Raw genomic sequence first — 20,579 nt, forward strand, 5'->3', positions numbered from 1 at the left:
ACCCCAACTAAAGCACCCTTCAAGCAAGACACAAATTAATTTTCCTCTACAATAGAAGTTATGTCATGGGATTGCCTCTTTCATTGGTTTATTCATGTAAATAGCAATACAAACAACAAATTCCATTTTAGAAAGCTTTTCTCTCAAATATAATATGCACTTTCAGGTGTTGAGCTGTGCAGAAAGGAGATTTTTTTTGAGATCCTGAAAAGAATAGTGGATAACCCAGTGTCCTTACCCTCATTGTTGATTATGTAAGAGTGGGTTACAACCCCACAGTTCCATGTTCCTGGCCATTTACTGAACACATAATAGCTGAAAATGTGTGAGAGGCATTTTAGTATAAGAAAACAAATTAAGTTGGTTTGTGCCCAAGACAGCTGAAAGGAAGACCTGGATTTTTGGAATAAAACCTGTTGGGCTTAATCACAAGCTTTCCTGTCGCTTATGTGGAAATTCATGTCCAGTGAAATCCATGTTTGCTGATGGGTACTGTGACTCCTACTGCTGTTGGGTCTGGAAGGTACACAAGACCTCACACTGAGGCGTCTTAGAGAAATAATAAATGGCAACCTGGCATTTTCATATGAATCGTTCCTGGAATCTGTACTCCTTGGATGTAATGAATATTCAAAAGAAAATTTTCAGGGAAAAAAAATAATTGCCTTCATTGATGTTTCAGCATAATTATGAGGTTAAGTGATGTGTTGAAAAAAAAAAACTCTCTAGTATTTTCAGAGTGAGTCAAGGTTAGTTTGTGCAAAGAATGACCTTCTCTCATGCACTCTGGTGAGATCATTGTTATTGGTAATGCTGGGATCAAGTATCAATAGCAACATATTTCACACTTTCATGATCAAAAAACACTTTTTAGGATAATGAGATTTAGGAGATTTATTAAAGAAGTATTTCATATATGGACAAAAGGTAATTGTGAAAACATCTCCTGCTTCAGAATTCATTTTTGAATTAACTGCTCTTTTATTCCAATGGATCCATGGTCTTCCAGCCATTTCCCATTTCTGACCCTGGCTTAAAAAAAAAAAAAAAAAAAAACATGAAAAGAGAGATCAGTGTGTGATTAGAACTGAAAGTGACAAATCCAAACTTAACTAAGACGCTGGGGAGGTGGCTCAGTGGGAAAACTGTGCCACACATGTATGAGGACAGAAGTTCAGACCCCCAGCATCTACATAAAAGCCAGGTGAGGGGCTGGAGGGATGGCTTAGCGGTTAAGGCGCTTACCTGCAAAGCCAAAGGACAGAGGTTCGATTCTCTCAGATCCACGTAAGCCAGATGCATGAGGTGATACATGTGTCTGGAGTTTATTTGCAGTGGCTGGGGACCCTGACATGCCCATTCTCTCTCTTTCTCTCTCCCTCTTTCCCTCTGTCAAATAAATAAACATAATTTTTTTTAAGAAAATCCAAGTGTGTTGGGCTGGAGAGATGAATCAGCAGTTAAGACACTTTATTGCAATGCCTAAAGACTGGGGTTCAATTTCCCACTACCCATGAAAAGCCAGATGTATAAAGTGGTATAGGTGTCTGGAGTTCGATTGCAGTGGCTAGAGGCCCTGGCATGACCATTCTCAGACTCTCTCTCCCTCTCTCTCTCTCTCTCTCTCTCTCTCTTCCCCTTCCTTCAATCTCTGTCAAATCAATAAAAAGAATATTTGGGCACATGTGTCTGGATTTCATTTGAAGTGACCTTAGCACACCCATTCTCTCTCTCTCTCTCTCTTTCTCATAAATAAATAAGTAAATGATAAGATATGTTTTAAAATTGGTAAAAATCAGTTGCGTGTGGCTCTACATGACTCTTATCCCAGCTCTGGGGAGGTGGAGACAAGAGGATCCGCAAAGCTTTCTGGCTAGCCTATCTCGCCAGATCAATGAGCTCTGGGTTAATTTAGAGATTCTTTCTCAAAATATGATGAAGAGCATTTGAGGAAGATACACAGTATTATCCTCTGGACTACACACACACACACACACACACACACACACACACACACACACACACACCACATATATATACATGTAGGAAGAGTGAGATGCTACATCAAAAAAAAAAAAAAAAAAAAGGCTGGAGAGATGACTTAGCAGTTAAGGTACTTTCCTGCAAAGCCAAAAGACCCAGGGACCCAGGTTCAGTTTCCCCAGGACTCACATAAAGCCACATGCACAAGGTGGCACATGCATTTGGAGTTCATTTGCAGTGGCTAGAGACCCTGGCATGCACATTATCCCTCTCTATCTGCTTCTTTCTCTCTCTCTCTCTCTCTTTCTCTCTCTCTCTCATCTCTCTCTCTCTCTCTCTCAAATAATTGAATAAATAAACAACAAAAAAAGAAAAACAGGACAAAATAAAAGCCTATTTTTACCCTTTTCCTCTATGAATTGAATCTTATCTGATCACAAAGATATCAATCTTGATGGGGAAATGCCCAAGCATCTTCAATTTCCATGCACATTCTATTCATATATTTCTTTATTTTTTTTTTTTTTTTTTTTTCAAGGTAGGGTCTCACTCTGGTCCAGGCTGACCTGGAATTAACTCTGTCATCTCAGGGTGGCCTTGAACTCATGGCAATCTTCCTACCTCTGCCTCCCGAGTGCTGGGATTAAAGGCATAAACCACCACCCCCGGCTTCATATATTTCTTAAGGAATTTTAAGAATAACAAAAAAAAAAAAAATCACTAGCTGTAGGACATAATATTTGGAAAAAGTACTTGTTTTTGAATTGCAATTTGTGGCCAAGACTTCCATGAGCACCACGGGTTACTAGAGTGACTTTGGCTCAATCTCTTATCTCTCAACTTCATTCCAGGTTAGATTATCTTCAGGGTCCCTTTATCTCGAAGATCCTATCAGTAATGAGCTTTTATCTTGGCTTTAGTTCATTTTTCTATTATCTAATACTTCAGTTCTTGGACTCCCAATAGTTGAAAATTCAATGTATGTCTTCATTATCCTAAAGACTATACAAACAATTCTTGAGGAGTCACTAGATTAGAAGTGTTAACATTTTCCTGATAGTGTCATAAAGTCTCATTAAGAACATTTATTGAGCACTAATATATGCAACATACATGGTCATCTATTTAATTAGAAAAGCCTGTCTAAATGGAACCAGCCAATTATTGCAGGAATAGAGTGAGCCTTTTAGTTTAGCTGGCTTTTGTTGGAATGTCCTAGATTTTTACTCTTGGCTTCTGTGGTCTTGATTCTGTGCCATAAAATGTTTTTAAAAAGTCAAAAAAAAAATGTGTCTTGGTTAACTTGCTCAGAATGGCAGTATCACTGGAAACATTTATTTTTTTAAGAAGTTACATGTTTTCAATATGATAGCTGAAATAATTTGATAGGTGGATACCATAAAAACAAAATTGATTATTATTCTTTTATGCTTTAGACAATAAAGTATAATTTTCTATAAAAATAATAAGTCTCTCTGGTGGAAATAGCAAAAAATAAATAACCTATTGAGAATGTTAAAATAGCTTGCTAAAGGGTGAATAAAATAAAAGTCAAGTAAGCAGATTGAGAATTCTTTTTCTAGCTTACTCAATAGTATTTTACCTTTAACAAGGATAACTTTAAGTTGGGACAATGATTTGTTTCCCATGCTGAAGAGTTAAAAATAATGCTCTTGAGATCTGTTTTCTCACCTCTTTCCTATCTGTTACTGGAAAATTTTTCCCCTGACCAGAGGTGAGGCAAGTGCAATGCCACACATGACCAATAGGTGGCGAAAGCATCTGGAGGTAGATTGTAGGGGCTGAGGCCCTGGCACATCAATTCTCTCTCTATATATATAAAAAAAAATTAAAAAGAATCAATAATATTGAAATTAACTTGTAACACATAAATACAGGGTTCTGGAGTGCTTCCTGAAACCCCAAACCCCGAGTTCATGTCTGCAAATCAACCAAAGAATTGGCAATTCCAGACTAGAGAAAATGATTTTTGAAACACCACATTTTATTCAGATATCACAAAGATGGAATGAGGTTGGAAAGGACTGAGGAGGGGATGGTGAAGTGGGGAGAAGAGAGATAGATAAACCGTGTGGTCCAGGAGCCCATGTAACTGAACATGGTTGTTAGATTTAAAAAATGAAAAGGGATTTTTACAATGTGTATTCTTCCAAAAGGATTAAAGGTAAAGGTGGTATTAAAAAAATGTCCCTTCCCTCCGGGGCATGGCTGCTGGGGTGAGAGAGGAAAGACTTGCTAGCACAAGGACTCAAATTCATTGCTGTCACACTTGGGTGACAGAGAAGGGGGGGGGGGAGTTACGAATTTCTCCTGAGTGAGAGAAGACATACTTTAAAGTTTGAACTCAGTACACCTGGATACGCCTGCACCAGGTGTCCCAGACAATCAGCCTGGGCTCAGAGGGGGAATCCACCCACACCTGGGCAGGATGAGGGCTCAAGAGAGATCTAATTGGATGAGATGGGCAAAAGTGGCATCCCTCCACTGAAGCACGGAGGGAGAGTTGAGACAAGCTAGGGCAGCTGGGCTAGCCATGGAGTGGGTGTGATTAGGATCATACTAAGATCCCTCCCTTAAGGGCCATCCTGCCTAGCAAAAAGTACCTGGCTGCTCTGGAACTCCCCACAAGCTGAACATCACGGGTTGCTTTTAGTTGTGTGCAGCCCTGACGCTGCTGTGTAACCTCCACTCTTTTCCTCCATAGGCGTTTATGTCAATGTTTCAGATCCTCACTCAAGAAGGATGGGTGGACGTCATGGACCAGACCCTCAATGCTGTGGGACATATGTGGGCCCCTGTGGTGGCCATCTACTTCATCCTCTATCATCTCTTTGCCACTCTGGTGAGTTTAGCATTACTTTATAAGTACACCTTGAAATTCATAATAGGATGAGTATTTACAGGTAGTTGGCCTATTGACAATCTCAAAGTAAAATAAAAGCCAGTGGATAAATATAGAGTTGTCTGGCTAGATGAGATCTCTTCTGTCTTAGATTCTAACAGTCAAAGAACTACTTCAAGCACTGTTACGGGAGATGTTGCTTTTATCTGGTACAAGTGTTTGCATGAGGGACTACACAACCAAACAAAGTAGAAACATCATGTTGACACATTAATTTCACTACTCACTCACATGTAGTAATACACAGAACAATTACATTGCATTACATTAGGATTTTATTTTTTATTATGTAGAGACACTCTATTTAATTTTTACCACACACTTTTTCACGGCTGTAATGTAACTGGGGACAGCAGCTGGAGATCCCAGGGTGGAGTCAGTTAATTAGAAACCAGCTTGCTGCTCACTTCAGTGTTGTGCGCAACTCAGTGAAACACAGGTGGGTGGGGGAAATAACACATGTAGCACAAATGTTATAAAGCACAGGAAAATGGACACTACATTTCAGGAAAAAAAATTGATTCATGTCACATGTGCAATTTTTTCCCTCTTCAATGTATTTCTATTAAAGCAAAGAAATGAAAAAGAATTTCAAAATATAATCTCTGACATATGAAGGAAATGCTTCTTGGGTCTTCCTAGTATCAAAAGTGAATTCTCATGTGGTGGATTTGTTCCTTTTGAAAAACAAAATATAGCACTGGGGAGATGGCCTCAGTTGTTAAAGGTGCTTGCTCTACAAGCCTGCCAACCCAGGTTTGTCCCTCTGTACCCACGTAAAGCCAGAAGCAAAGTGGTGTATATGTGTCTATGACGATGAGAGACAGAGCCAGGAGAAGCCCAAAGCTGGGGGCCAGCTAGAGTAGCAAACACACATTAGAAAAGCAACAGCAAGGACTCTGTTTCAAATAAGGTGAAAGGGGCTGGAGAGATGGTTCAGCGGTTAAGCGCTTGCCTGTGAAGCCTAAGGACCCCGGTTCGAGGCTCGGTTCCCCAGGTCCCACGTTAGCCAGATGCACAAGGGGGCGCACGCGTCTGGAGTTCGTTTGCAGAGGCTGGAAGCTCTGGCGCGCTCATTCTCTCTCTCTATCTGCCTCTTTCTCTCTCTGTCACTCTCAACTAAATAAATAAAAATGAACAAAATTCAAAAAAAAAAAAAAGGTGAAAGATGGGGACCAACACCTCAAGGATGTTCCCACACACAATGTGGTTTGTGCACACCCCTCCCCTACACACACAAAATTAAAACAACAACAATAATAAATCTTATGTTGTGATATTATGGGAAAGAAGTCAACTTAGAGGCTGAAGTGTTACCCTTTAGCCTTTAGCCGGAGTCCAGTGAGAAGCTCCCACTAGCTGTCACCCAGAAGTGAGGATACAACCGTCAGGATCTCTAAATTAACAATGCTTATCCTCTTAACCTGTGCTGATCTCACTGTTCACTGGACAAATATAAATTTTAAGAACTACATGTTTTTATACATGCATGTTTGCATCTGTGTACACAGTTTATTGACTGGTTTTCTTATTGTGACACAAATGAATTCTACTATTATTTGTGGTGTGTTCACTGGGCCATAGGCATGGCAGCTTGTTCCTGGCCAAGGGATCAATGCCCAAATGATAAAGTCAGTTCTTCCAGATCAGCCTGACCTGAAAGAGTTCAAATAATATCATTCGAACAACTGGGGATGGTTATTGATTCATCAATTATTTTGCAAGTAGTTTTTTGGACCAACATATCCACAAGTTCTTAAGGGTCATAGGTTTGTTTTATTGATATATTACATGCCCTTAAACACAGCAACCAATGTTCTAAGTTGAAATCTCTGTTCCCTGAGCGCGCCTGTAAGTTAAACTTGTGTGTTTCCTTTCGTGACATGTGCCACATTACCCAGCTTGGGAGTTGGCATGAATGTCCGAGTTTGGGGGCCATGGTTGTGGAGCTTGGGGACCCGAGTTGTGAACCTGGGCACCCACATAAACGCTGGCACAGCCGCCTGGCTCTGTGGCGATCCCGGTGCTGGTGGAGATGAACACAGAACGTGGTCCACACTTAACGGCTGCTACTCAGTCTAGCTTGATAGCAGCGTTCTCGGGTCCACGTGAGATCTTGTCTCAAAAACTTTGTGGAGGGCTGGAGAGATGGCTTAGCGGTTAAGCGCTTGCCTGTGAAGCCTAAGGACCCCGGTTCGAGGCTCGGTTCCCCAGGTCCCACGTTAGCCAGATGCACAAGGGGGCGCACGCGTCTGGAGTTCGTTTGCAGAGGCTGGAAGCCCTGACGCGCCCATTCTCTCTGTCTCCCTCTATCTGTCTTTCTCTCTGTGTCTGTCGCTCTCAAATAAATAAATTAAAAATTAAAATTAAAAAAAAAAAACTTTGTGGAGAGTTACTAAATAAGCGACTTGACGTTATTCTCTGGTCTCCACATGCACACACATGCACATCCCCCCATACACAATTATGCCTGCATGACTACACATTACATATACACATACAAACACATATACAAATAGATCCATGTATACAAATTCAATTTTTTTTTTTTCTTTCCACGGTGATGGGTCACAAACCTGGGGGAGTTCCTGATGGGTCTTCATGGTGACACACATGTGCTAGTCAAGAAAAACTGAAATGAAGTAAAATAAAAAATAAAGCTTGGTTGTGGCTTGTTCAGTAATGAGAAACAGCAGGCATTTTTACCACTCCTTGGGGCACAATTTGTTAGCTCACAACAAAAATCAAGCGGGAGTGTGGAGGAAAGGCATATTCATAGTCATTATCTGTTGTCCCTTTCAAAATTCTCTTCTGCCAGGTCGGTATTGTGTTTGTCCTGACTGATTGCAGTTGGCTGTGTGCTTGTTAAATTTATCTTTTCCCTCAATTTTGCCAGTGACTTGGGGATAAGGATGATGGAAGATTTAAACCTTTAAAAGACTCTTTTTTCCCCCTTTGTTGGTTTTCTCTCTATTATTGTCTCAAAGGAAAGCCCCACGATGTGAGTACTGAAAAGAGAGAAAAATGTAATTAAGCCTTCATTGTGGATGGTCCTTTTGTTGCCTTTGAAGGACTGAAATTAACCCAGCAATCTCTTGATTCTGCCACACCGTCGTGGCTGCTTGCTGAGAATGCTCATGTTTTGCCGACAGAAATGTGCATTCCAAGTGTAAATTAAATAACGTGAATGTATAGAATCCATTTAAAAGTGCATCCGCATGGAACATATCCCGTTTTACACTGCTCTGATTACACTTGACTTTTGTTGACCCATATAAAAAGTGAAATTGTTTCATACTGTAGGGTGCAAAGTGGGCTTGGGATAGTGTGATTGTAAATGGGGAAAAAGAGAAAAAAAACAAAACACTAAGATGGTGAGGTGCTGATGAAACCTCTGCAGTGCTTCTGTTCTACACTTGAAAATAATAAAAATATACGTTACCAATGAAGTTTACCAAAGAGAAGGAAATACTATGAAAGGTAACACTTCAGCTAAAATGCCAGCTTTAAGCTGTATGAAAAGAAATAGTAAAAATAAGGACTAGAAGGAAACAAAAAGAGAAAGGAAAAGGCAGATTGGGTAAGGCCATGCGAACATGCAAACTAAAAGAGAAAATAAATAAATAAAGAATATGTTGCTACAGTGACCAAAAGTCTCACCCAAGTCAATCTGTGTGGCGTGGCAATCTCCTGAAAAACTTCTTTATCTAATCACCAATTTCATGCAAATCTCTAAAGCAGCCCAAGTAGCTATGGAAGACAGTTTTTGTGGCCCTGGTAGTAACTAAACACTGACTGGAAACATGAAGCTGAGTCCAGATGATTAAGGAACCATATCTCAGTTTCTATAGAAAAGGACCCTGAGAATCCATACCCTGAGAGTGGAGGAGGGGCTCTTGTTTTCAGAATGAGAACCTGTCACTCGCTTTCATGACTTCCAATGCCTCCTGTGCTAAGCGGCTGATGCCCAGGCAGGCCTGTTCTTTAAGCCCAATACCATCCTGGGTTTGTAAGAAAAAGAGGTATTGTTGACATAGTAAATTAAATATGATGGAAACCGAGTGGCCAAGCTCCTCTCACTTCTATTTCTTGATCTCAGTGGTTATTGTCACCTTATTAAAGTCTGAGAAAAGAACTACGAAGTAATTCTCACTTCTGGGCAGCTGGCAGAGACTCAGCCTGGTCGTCTGAACTTTCCATCCCCACTGCAAAGGCATTAGCATCAGTCCAAACTCTCCTTATCTCTCGCCCTGGGAGCCAAGTCATCACCTTATCACAGTCACCTACGCCAGAGACAGGCAAAGAACTGATCAGGAGGAAAGTCCCATCCAGCAGCAACGCAGGAGGCATTCCCAGCTCCACACCCACAGTTAACTCTTTTCTGTCAACTGGCCATCAGACTACCAACACATTGAACGATGCCTCAACATTCACACATCTTTGTTAAAAGAAACTGGGTTTCATGCAAACTTTAAACCTTGTCTTTGATTAATCTTAAATTTGTTGCTTAACGATCTCTCTCAAAATGTTCTCAATCCTGTAAACTGGGGCTTCCTATGGCAAAGGCCTGTGTGAATTTTCTCTGAAATGGCCAAAGATTTTACTATATGAACCTTGCCTTCTCCCCTCTATTAAAAAAGCCAACCTCAGCTCTGGCAAAAAATAAAGTGATAAGCATACATCCTGTCTGCTCATTTTGCTCTGGGGGTGACATTTTGTCTTTCCTCTAAGATGAGTGTATGAACTATACTGATTACTTTTAACACACGGTAATGAAATATTCTAAACCTAATCGCCTTTGATCAAACTGTCTTTCATCCTATTTATTTTTTAATGAGTTCATCTGAAGTGGCGATATTAGATGTAGTAAATGCAAAAGCAAACACAACAAAATCCCAAAACTTGGGAAAGGAGAAGCTTAACAGAGAACAAACTACTACCATCACTTCATGACGATGACAACCTCCTTAATCACCTCCTAATATTGTGTTGTGATACTCAAAGAAAGGCGTGGCCCAGCCTCCACCCTCAACTTACCCAGCATCCTCCAGGAAAGTTGGGCTCTGGCCAGATTCACCCACTCCACAGACCCAGAATGAGCCACATGCTCCTGAGGCCTCTGGGATGCCTTGCTGCCTCAGCACCTTGGAACTGCATCCTCGGTATCTTCTCAGTACCTTCCCAGCGCTTCCTCGGGATCTTCATCATGGCCTCACAGCACTAAGTGAGACCCCACTGATTCACACACACAGGTCAGCTCTCAGAAACCTAAAACCTCAGGCAGTCTACTACGAAATTCATGATATTTGAGTTGTCTTTATAGTCTATTTGTATCTGTTTATTTGAGAAAGACACAGATGGGCTGGAGAGATGGCTTAGCGGTTAAGCGCTTGCCTGTGAAGTCTAAGGACCCCGGTTCAAGGCTCGGTTCCCCAGGTCCCACACTAGCCAGATGCACAAGGGGGCGCACGCGTCTGGAGTTCATTTGCAGATGCTGAAAGCCCTGGCGCGCCCATTCTCTCTCTCTCCCTCTATCTGTCTTTCTCTCTGTGTCTGTCGCTCTCAAATAAATAAATAAATAAATATAAATTTAAGAAAAAAGAAAGAGACAGATAGAGGGGAAAAAGGGGGCACACAAGGGCCTCTAGCCACTGCAAATGAAGTCCAGACCCATGTGCCGCCTTGTATACCTGCCTTATGTGGGTCCTGGAGAATGGAACCTGGGTTCTTTTGCTTTGCAGGCAAGTGCCTTAACCACCAGCCAATCTCTCCAGCCGACTGAGTCATCTTTACTTTCTCATTTTCTATCTTCACCCATACACAGCCTCACTCACCAGTTCTGTTTTAGTTTCCTGCATATTTCAGCCTCTTTGGGCAAATAATAAGGATGTTTTTAGGGGAATGAGGGACAATGAGGGTTTCCATGGAAACTGATGGACACACAGAGGCAGTCTCAGTGCTAGTTCCTATTGGGAGTATTGGGATTGTCAAAACCTGTCTGCACATGTGTCTAAACTCATACAGGTAACTTGCATTATTGGGGGCCCCACCTAGGCAAAAATGGTTCTAGGCAGATGCCTACAAGATATAGGCAGAAAGAGGTCCTGAATGTCTCCCTTCGTTCCATGAGGAATGTAGGACTTCCAAACTCTTCTAAGAGTTGAGAGCAGTTGTGCTAGGTGATCACCTCTTCTTGTCAAGTCATGCTTCACACTGTCTGGTCTTTGCTCCCAAGAGCCCGTTTAAAGTAGCTTCATTAGATAGATGCATTTAATACATAAAATGGATTTCAAAAACAATGGATGGAGAAATGGCTCAGCAGTTAAAATGCCTGCCTGTGAAGCCTAAGGACCCAGGTTTGATTCCCCAGTACCCATGTAAGCTAGATGGACAAGGTGGCACATGCATCTGGAATATGAATGCAGTAGCTAGGGGACCCTGGTGCACCTATTCTCTCTCTCTCTCTCTCTCTCTCTCTCTCTCTCTCTCTCTGTCTCTCAAATAAATAAATAAATAAGTAAAAAATTGGGGCTGGAGAGATGGCTTAGCGGTTAAGCGCTCGCCTGTGAAGCCTATGGACCCCGGTTCGAGGCTCGGTTCCCCAGTTTCCACGTTAGCCAGATGCACAAGGGGGCGCACGCGTCTGGAGTTCGTTTGCAGAGGCTGGAAGCCCTGGCGCGCCCATTCTCTCTCTCTCCCTCTATCTGTCTTTCTCTCTGTGTCTGTCGCTCTCAAATAAATAAATTTAAAAAAAAATTGTTTGAAACCCAAAACTTTTGGAAAATGGGTCCTGCCAAATATAATTAAATTACAGATCTTGTGATGCAATCAGACTGGGTTGTCCAAGTAGATCCTAAATCTCATGAAAAATGTTCTCGTGGAAAACTGAAAAGTATAAAATGCCTAGAGAAAGATGTGATGATGGAGCAAGAGACTGGTCTAGGACAAGCCTGGGAATGTTGAAGGTGGAGGAAGCAAGGAAGGCTTCTTTGATGGAAGGAGTGTTTAGAGGGAGGTAGGCTGACAGCTACACTGTGGACCTGTGGTCTTCAGAAGTATTACAGAATCAATTTCTTACCTGGAAGCCACAGCTTTTGCTCCAGCATTTACCTCCGCAGCTCTGAAAACTGCACTTAGAAAATGTCACTGGACATGAGGCATCTTAACAGGACCTTCCAGAACTAAGTTGGTAGTCACATCGGCAGATTAAAAGCCCAAAGCCCCTTCAAACAAACATCATAAGTATCCTTGGTGGGGAATGAAGGACGCCTTTTCGAGCTCACAATGGACCAGATACCTAATGATATATATGTATGTGTTTGGCCTTAGGCCACACTGAAGAAAGTGAGTCTGTGCCCTAATGTAACTGAGCCCCACTGCAGCCCACTCAGTCTGGTGGAGAACAACAGAAATGGAACTGAATCAAACTCATTTGCAAAAACAATCAAGAAAGTTAATTTTTACATATCTCATCCTGTGCCTATATATTTTCTCATGAGCATCAGGTTTGTTGGAAGAGGGTCAAAAGGGAAAAGAAAAGTGGGGTAGATTCAATGCGTTCAGTGATTATTAGTAGCATCAGTAGAATTTTACATATTATGGCGCTGAAACTCCCCATGGGCTAGTGATCGCCTCACAGCTGGTTGCAGATAGACCTTGTTTGCTAACCCAGGTGTCTGACCACAAGCCACCTCAGCCTGCTGTATTTGACTATAAACTCCATGGAAGTGGGTGTAATCATGCAACTATGCTTCTGATCAGACTGTGCCTGACACATCCATAAAGTCCCCTGAAGTGTTTCTTGAATTGAACCTGATAACATCACCTCACTGTCCTGAAGTAGCCTGACCTCGGGCTTGTGTTAAGAAAACACCTAAAAATATGCTGACCTACACTAGACCATCTATCCATAAAGGCAACAGGGAAAGAAAACAGTTCTATTACTCTGAACCAAACCACACTGAGCACCTCACAAGGAAAAGACAGAAGGAAATTCCAGCCATATATCACTGCATCATACACGTGTTTTCAGGATAAAAATAGCCTGCCCTAAGGAAGAAGGCTGAATGTTGTTACCTAGTATACACAGTTCACTGGAAATTCGCCTGGTGATTGTGGAGGCCATCTGTGGGAGTTCAATGCCTGCATTTGAAGACAAGTAGAGCTTCCCTGTCTCCAGGGCAAACGGGTCATTTTATAACTTGAAGCCAGATGCCTAGGTGAATCCCACCCTCCTGCCAAGAAAAGGACATGAAGCGATTTCTTCTTTGATGGCTGTTTGCAATTTAAAGAGACAACTCCAAAGTCCTTAAGAAAACCATTCTTGCATAGTAAACTAGTAAGGCTCATAGCTTTTAAAAGGTAATATACCTTTAAGTTATATAAATATGTGTATATATAGTATATATATATATTTTATGTGTGAAAATTAACTTCCTTGATTTACCTGTGAACGTATTTGATTCAATTCCATTTCTGTTGATCTCTATCATATTTATCTATATATCATCTATCTATCTAGCTTATAGAGAGAATATATATCTTTCTTAAAGCTATAGGTCTTACTTCTTTATTATATTTACATATAATATTATGTATTTTTATTTGTACTTATTTATAAATTATTATTATCTTTATGTGAATTTATATATTTTCATGTGTTTTATATATATGTCAAAGGTAAAGAGAACGAATGTACAGTTAATAACACCACCTTTCAAGGCCTTTTATTCCCCCTTTTAGATTTGTGTTTACAGGATATGAAACAATAACTACTCATATGCTCAGTTTTAGGCTGTTCTTGCTATTGGGAGGCCTTCAGGGGCACCCCAAAATTTAGAGTGCCATTACGATAAAAGGTAGATTCCTTTGCAAACATTGTTTGGGATCACTACATTCAGGGGAAAGGTTCTCACCCTGGAGTGAACTTCAAGATGTCCAGTTTAGAACAATGCCAGCTATTCTCAAAATGGCTGCTGTGCCAAATAAGGTAGTTTCAGGAGAAACCTCTACTCTGAGCCATTATAGACTATCTTCCAGTTCTACTGTGACCCCGAAGGATGTAGCAATAACAAAGATTGTGCCGACACTAGTCCCAAGCCAAGCTGATCCTGCCACTATTTTCCCTATTATCCCTGGAAAAGAGCTAGCATAATGGGCATAATTAGCTCTCTGGTATATCCAAGTCACAGCTACATTGTCTTAACATTTTTACCTTCTTGTTCAGCCAGCTAATATTAACAAATGGGAATTGTTTGTGAAGAGGAAAATTGAAAGGAATACAAATTAGAAGTAAAAAAAAAAAAAAAGAGAGAGACAGTGACATGAATGAGACTTGGGGAATTCCAAATAAAGGACTAGAAATTTCAATATTTTTAAATGCCAGTGTACGTTTGCTTGCTTTCTCTCCTGTGTTCTGAAAAATGGCATGTGTCTTTTTTTTAATTATTTTTATTTGTTTATTTAGTGGACAGAGAAAGAGGGAGAAAGAGAGAATGGGCACGCCAGGGCCTCCAGCCACTGCAAACGAACTCCAGACACATGTGCCCCTTGTGCATCTGGCTAACGTGGGTCCTGGGGATTTGAGCCTGGGTCCTTTGGCTTTGCAGGCAAACGCCTTTAGTGCTAAGCTATCCTTCCAGCCTTTTTTTTTTTTTTTTTTTTTTTAGTTTAGTTTAGGAAGTATTCTGAAACATAAACAGCAGGGAAGGTCATTTGATCTACTACCACACAGAGGTAGACACTGTTACATTTTTTGAAGTGCCTGGGCCCAGCGTTGTCTCTATTTATTCAATTTTACACATAGCTCAAATTCTACCACATATGTACTCACACTTAATATTGTAACATAAGCATTTTCAATACTGTAAAATTACATGCATTGTATTAGTTGTCTATTTCTATGTAACAAATTATCCATAGTCTACTCACTTATTCACAAAGAAGACTTCATCATCTCACGTAGTTTCTGTCAGTCAGGAACCTTAGGTCCCTTGCATGATTGTTGAAAGAAGGCCTCAGATCCTTGCTGGGTGGTGGTACGATGTCTCATTTCATCAACAGATGGTCATTTTCATGGTTCTGCCCTCAAAACACAGCACCTGTCTTCCACCTGAGTCAGAGAGAGTAGTGTGAAACCCACCGTGTCTTATATTGTCTCAACTCATAAATCACATGATCCTTTCTGTAACCCAGTTACACAGTCCAGCCGTATTCAATGTGGAGAAGACCACAGAAGGACATGAATAGCAACTCACAATAACACTGAAGGCCATCTTGGACACTCGCTGCCTCGATAGGAATTTTAACAGCTACATGCGTTTTATCATAGAGACTTCTACAACCACACTAACTACTTAGACAAGGTTGTATATTTTTTCAGTGTTGCACATCGACATACAACCCTCGAATTAGCACGTTTTTGTATTTAGCTTTCCATCCACCCTTCAGAGTAGTTTCTGAGGTTAGTTTCAGTAGTAGAATTGTTAAGTGAGAAAAACTGTTTTCTAAATTTCCCTTTTCAACTTTCTTTCTAAACAAAACACACTAATACTTCCTTTATAATTTTGACATGTGTATCTACGTTCATGCAATTGTGACAAACACCTTGAGGTGCCTATGCAATGATATAGAAGTGTATGTTTATTTTTCACTTAACAAATTTGACAACTATATTATTTTGAGTAGATATTTTGCATTATATATAATATTTTGATACCTATAATGTGGGGTTTTTCATTGTTATTTAATCATTTTATAGATCCTCCTGAGTTTGTTTGTTGCTGTTATTTTGGACAACTTAGAACTTGATGAAGATCTAAAGAAGCTTAAACAAGTAAGTAATGCATGGGAGGTTGGGATAAGCTGAATTTAAAAATAAAGGCAAACCTAATGCTTACAGTAATATTGAAAATTTGAGTATCAAAGCAAAAAATAAAGTATTTCATAGCTAGTGCAGTCTGAGTTTTCAAAATGGCAAAATGATGTTCATTTTACATTCATCTTTTATCTATATCAACAGGAGAATTTTTCTACTACAACATAAGTATCCTAGGAATAACTTAACATTGTTATTTTAAAGTAAAAGTATGATGTGTATAGTTTAATAGACTAGATTCTTCCATTCTTCTTCCATGAGATGAAGGCATTTTTTAGAAATCAAATGACTAAGGACAAGATTGTCATTTGCATAATTGTATATAATGTTGGTCAGCATAATAAAAATATTAAATATCAGCTTTTCTGACCTCTAGACACTAAAAGAAAATTTAGCCTGGGTGCCCACAGTAATCACAAAATGAGATAGAATAAATAATCAAATGTATGCCCAGATATATATAAAAACAGACGGTATGAGGGCAGTGAAAATTACACACTAAAATAAAAATGGAAACGTGTGGAGGCTATGTTGTCAATGACAGAGAGGTGGAAAGTAGAAGCTACTAGCTGTCTCCATCACTGGTGTTACATGGAGGACAGTGGGAAAAGATACTAAGCTCTGCTGAGTAGTAAAGTTGGTGAAGGAGAGAGACACTAGGTTAAAGTTTTTCTAGCTTAGAACAATACAAGATGAGTTGAGTCATTAACAAACAAAGCCAAGGCTGTAAAGCAATTCGCTTGGAATCATGTAAAGGCTCCAAACATTTGGAATTTTCCAAAGTTGCCTATTTGCCAACAGGAAAAAAAAAAAAAAAAAAACCTATTAAAATTTTTATTCTTGGGCTGGAGAGATGGCTTAGCGGTTAAGCGCTTGCCTGTGAAGCCTAAGGACCCCGGTTCGAGGCTCGGTTCCCCAGGTCCCACGTTAGCCAGATGCACAAGGGGGCGCATGCGTCTGGAGTTCGTTTGCAGAGGCTGGAAGCCCTGGCACGCCCATTCTCTCTCTCTCCCTCTATCTGTCTTTCTCTCTGTGTCTGTTGCTCTCAAATAAATAAATAAATAAAAATTAAAAAAAAAATTTTATTCTTACAATATCATTTCTAATGGTTCCTTTAGTCTTTAAAATTTATTAGTGTTATTTCCAAAGCCACTGCTTTTCACCAAGGGTATCCATGAGGGGAAACATATATAATTTGACATAAATACTTCTATGATGACATTATCTAGGAAGGTTTCAGGCTCGTTCTTCAAAATCACACAGACAATATGTCCTTGGTGGAGATAATTGCTTCTGGACAGTTCCAGTGTGTAGCTTAGTGAGAAGCTCTGTAACTGAGAGTTAGAATGTTATCTTATGTGACCCAAAATACTTTATGTGCCTCCTACTTGTAGAAAAATATGTTCTCTGTGAGTTCAGAATTAAAACTGATCAGTCATATAATTTGACATGACCGATAAAACTCTGTTGCTTCCTGATCTGGAATTTATATGTGGATTTACCTCTATGCCATACTTATTAGGTTTAGATTTCTGAATATCATTTAATAGACTGTGTCAAAATTCTACACAAGAAATGAAAACTGTGCCATTTTTTTTTTTGAGCGTTCCTACTACCAGATTCAGTGTGGGATTAAATAATCACTGGCTAAATAAAATACCACATAATTCCAGGCCACAGTTATAAAATAGATTTTCTGCTATAAGGACGAGAAATTAATTTATATATGGCAAATTATTTATTTATTTATTTATTTATTGGCTTTTTGATGTAGGGTGTCATTCTTGCCCAGGTTGACCTGGAATTCACTATGTAGTCTCAGGGTAAACTCACACTCAAGTATAAGCACCTTTAACTGCTGAGCCACCTTCCAGCCAAAATTTTTTAATTTATGATTTTAAACATAAGTATATCTTGCAGTTTTGATTCTTTTAGTACTTTAATTTGTGTGTGTGTGTGTATATATATATATATATATATATATATATATATATACATATATTGCCTACTTAAACTTATTTTTGCCATTTATATATCCAACAGTCACTTTAAGTATTCATTTTATTTTTAACTGACTCAATGTGCAACACCAACAATAAAAAGAAGTTAGGACCTTAATTGGCATCTGACTTTCTTCCTGAACTCCAAAATTTAAATAAAAATATGGCTATATATTCACTTTTAGTATGTATAATTAAAAATGTGTTTTTAAACCACATATAAGGTCACATGCCTGTAATGCTAGTAGGGAGGTAAAGGCAGGAGGATCAGTGCTTCAAAACCATCTTCAGCTACATGGTGAGCTTAAAGTCAAGCCACGCTAAATAATTCTCTTGTCTTGATTGTTTTATTTTGCCACTTGTCAGATATTAGTGAAATTCTGCAAATCAGAATTGATTGTCGAATTAAACTAGCCTGTAATGTACACTACTTTCATTGAGTATTTACAGATTTTTGAGTACTGAAAACCCAAGTGAAAATAAAGCAGCAATTCCATTTGCATAACTGCTTTTCACATTGGTCATTATTTATGTTTGGACTAAAGTTTCACATGGAGTAAATACATTTTTTATTTCATACCTGAAACTCCTGCAATTTCGTACTTGAAATCTGTTGAGCTCATGGTACACTTTCTTCCATTTTCACATAAGAATGTTTTGTGTTTCACAAGCTTTAAAACTCATGTCTGTTTTATATTCTTTGCTTTCCTCATTTTCAGTGACCTTGATCTCTGGGGTCAAATAATTTCAAGGAAATTCTACACATATACACACATATGATAATGTATTAATATACCTTCATACATAAGTGCTTAATAGTTTGAGGTTTCCTGAAAATCTGGTTTTTTGCAGATTACTTTAACTCTCCAATGCAAATGTCACATGAAATATTTATGCATTCATTTTCCATCTACTGAGATCCAGTCTTTATAATTTAGATGTACATTGTCTTCTTTTACTACTTACTCACAGATAAAAAGTAAAACAAGGGATCTGTACAGAGAAGCCAATCTTAATATTTCAAGTTATAGAAAGAACTACAAATTCCCACTTCTGTCTTTGCTCAGCTCAAACTACTGTTTTGTATTATGTTCTTACGAATTAGTGTGGAGGTTCCTGCAGCTTAGGTAATGTTTGTTGGATGCTCATGCCTTACACTTATTATTCAAAGCAGCCTTTCAGTTATTATTACATCCATCTTACAGATGAGGAAAATAAGACACAATAAAGTTAAATAAATTCCCCAAGGTCACACATGCAACAGGTGACAAAGTTTGAATTGGAACCCAGGCAATTTGCCTGGATTCTGGAAAGCTCAGTGGTATTGAATCAACTGAAGTCATACAAACACCAATCATGAGTCATATAGTGAATACTCACTTACAGGACTAATTGTTAATGAATAATATCATTATAATCCTCACATAACTGTGGAGGAATGTTGCAGTCAAGTTCGCATTGCTGGTAGAAATCACCCAACCCAGAGCAGCTTGTGGGAACAAAAAGAGGTTTATTTAGGCTTACAGACTTGAGGGGAAGCTCCACAATGGCAGGGGGAAATGATGGCCTGAGCAGAGGATAAACATGACTCCCTGGCCAACATAAGGTACACAATACCAACAGGGGAGTGTGCCAAACATTGGCATGGCGAAACTGGCTATAACGCCTATAAGCCCACCCCCAATAATACACTGCTTCCAGGAGGTGTTAATTCCCAAATCTCCATAAGATGAGAACCTAGCATTCATAACACCTAAGTTTATGGGGGACAATCAAACCACCACAATCTTCCCCTGTTTCCCATAAACTGATGACCATAAATGATGCAATTCATTCAGTCCAACTTTAAAAATCCCCATAGTTTTTGTCAATCCTAATGATGTTCAAATTATTCCCATAATCCAAGATCTTTTAACTGAGGCATAATACCAAAACATCCCCCAAAATTCATAATGGCACAAAATACTCACACTGCAGAAGATGGACATAGCAAAGAAATATTCAACCAATAGAAGATTTAAACAGGTCAAACATCCTAAGTTTATGGGGGACACCTGAATCAAACCAGCACAAGGGGTAAAGATGAATTAAGCAAGCAAGCTCAGTAGAACTAACCAAGATAATTCCTTGGTTCCCCTCAAACAAGATATGCTATAGTCAGAGACACTGACGTTATGACTCCTCCCCATGATGACAAAGGCTGCTTCTGGTGACATTCTTGGAGTCACGATTCTCTTCAAACACATACATGTACTTTTAGCTACTATTAACATGACAGTGACGTCTCCGGAGATTTTTACGTATTGATAATATATACATTCATACGATCTAAACGATGGCTCCAAGCTATTTTTCAAGAGTCATGGCAATCTGGACCCATTCTTTCCCAGATGGAATTGTTAAGCTTGAAAAAGTGGAGTGGGGCAAAGGGAGAGAAAGCGGTTCCTGCTTGGGAGAAGAAATGCCACACTGGTGCTGGCCAAGGTGGCAAGGGACAGAAGGAAGCAGTGCAATTAGCAACCCTGGGAATGTAACCCCGTGGTGACCGCCAGGCCTGTGCTGACACTCAGAGTTGGGAACACAGTAAGCTCAGGCTCTGAACATCTGGAGACATCAGATTCTGCCAGCTGAAGAGCCCCCTGAGGACAGTCTCGCGTTGTGTGGTCTCCGTGAGACTGTGAGTTTTTCCTGGGAGACCTTCTTGGGCTATAGGCAAGGAGTTGCTGAACCTACAGAACCTCATCAGATGCTTCAGGGCAGGCCAGTCATGCATTACACCTCAGGAAGGCCCATGGGA

At 39.8% G+C, this 20,579-nt stretch overlaps 1 protein-coding gene across 2 annotated transcripts in view; it reads left to right on the forward strand.

The window, feature by feature from the left end:
• Nalcn (sodium leak channel, non-selective) overlaps nt 1-20,579 on the forward strand; it is a 332,253-nt gene that overhangs the window by 198,740 nt on the left and 112,934 nt on the right. For both annotated transcript variants that reach the window (XM_045146251.1, XM_045146252.1), the window contains exons 14-15: nt 4,709-4,846; nt 15,666-15,740. In XM_045146251.1, the coding sequence (XP_045002186.1) occupies nt 4,709-4,846; nt 15,666-15,740 (213 nt within the window). The remainder of the gene's footprint in view (nt 1-4,708; nt 4,847-15,665; nt 15,741-20,579) is intronic.

This window comes from Jaculus jaculus, chromosome 3 (genome assembly GCF_020740685.1).
Source record: "Jaculus jaculus isolate mJacJac1 chromosome 3, mJacJac1.mat.Y.cur, whole genome shotgun sequence".
NCBI classification, from domain to species: domain Eukaryota; kingdom Metazoa; phylum Chordata; class Mammalia; order Rodentia; family Dipodidae; genus Jaculus; species Jaculus jaculus.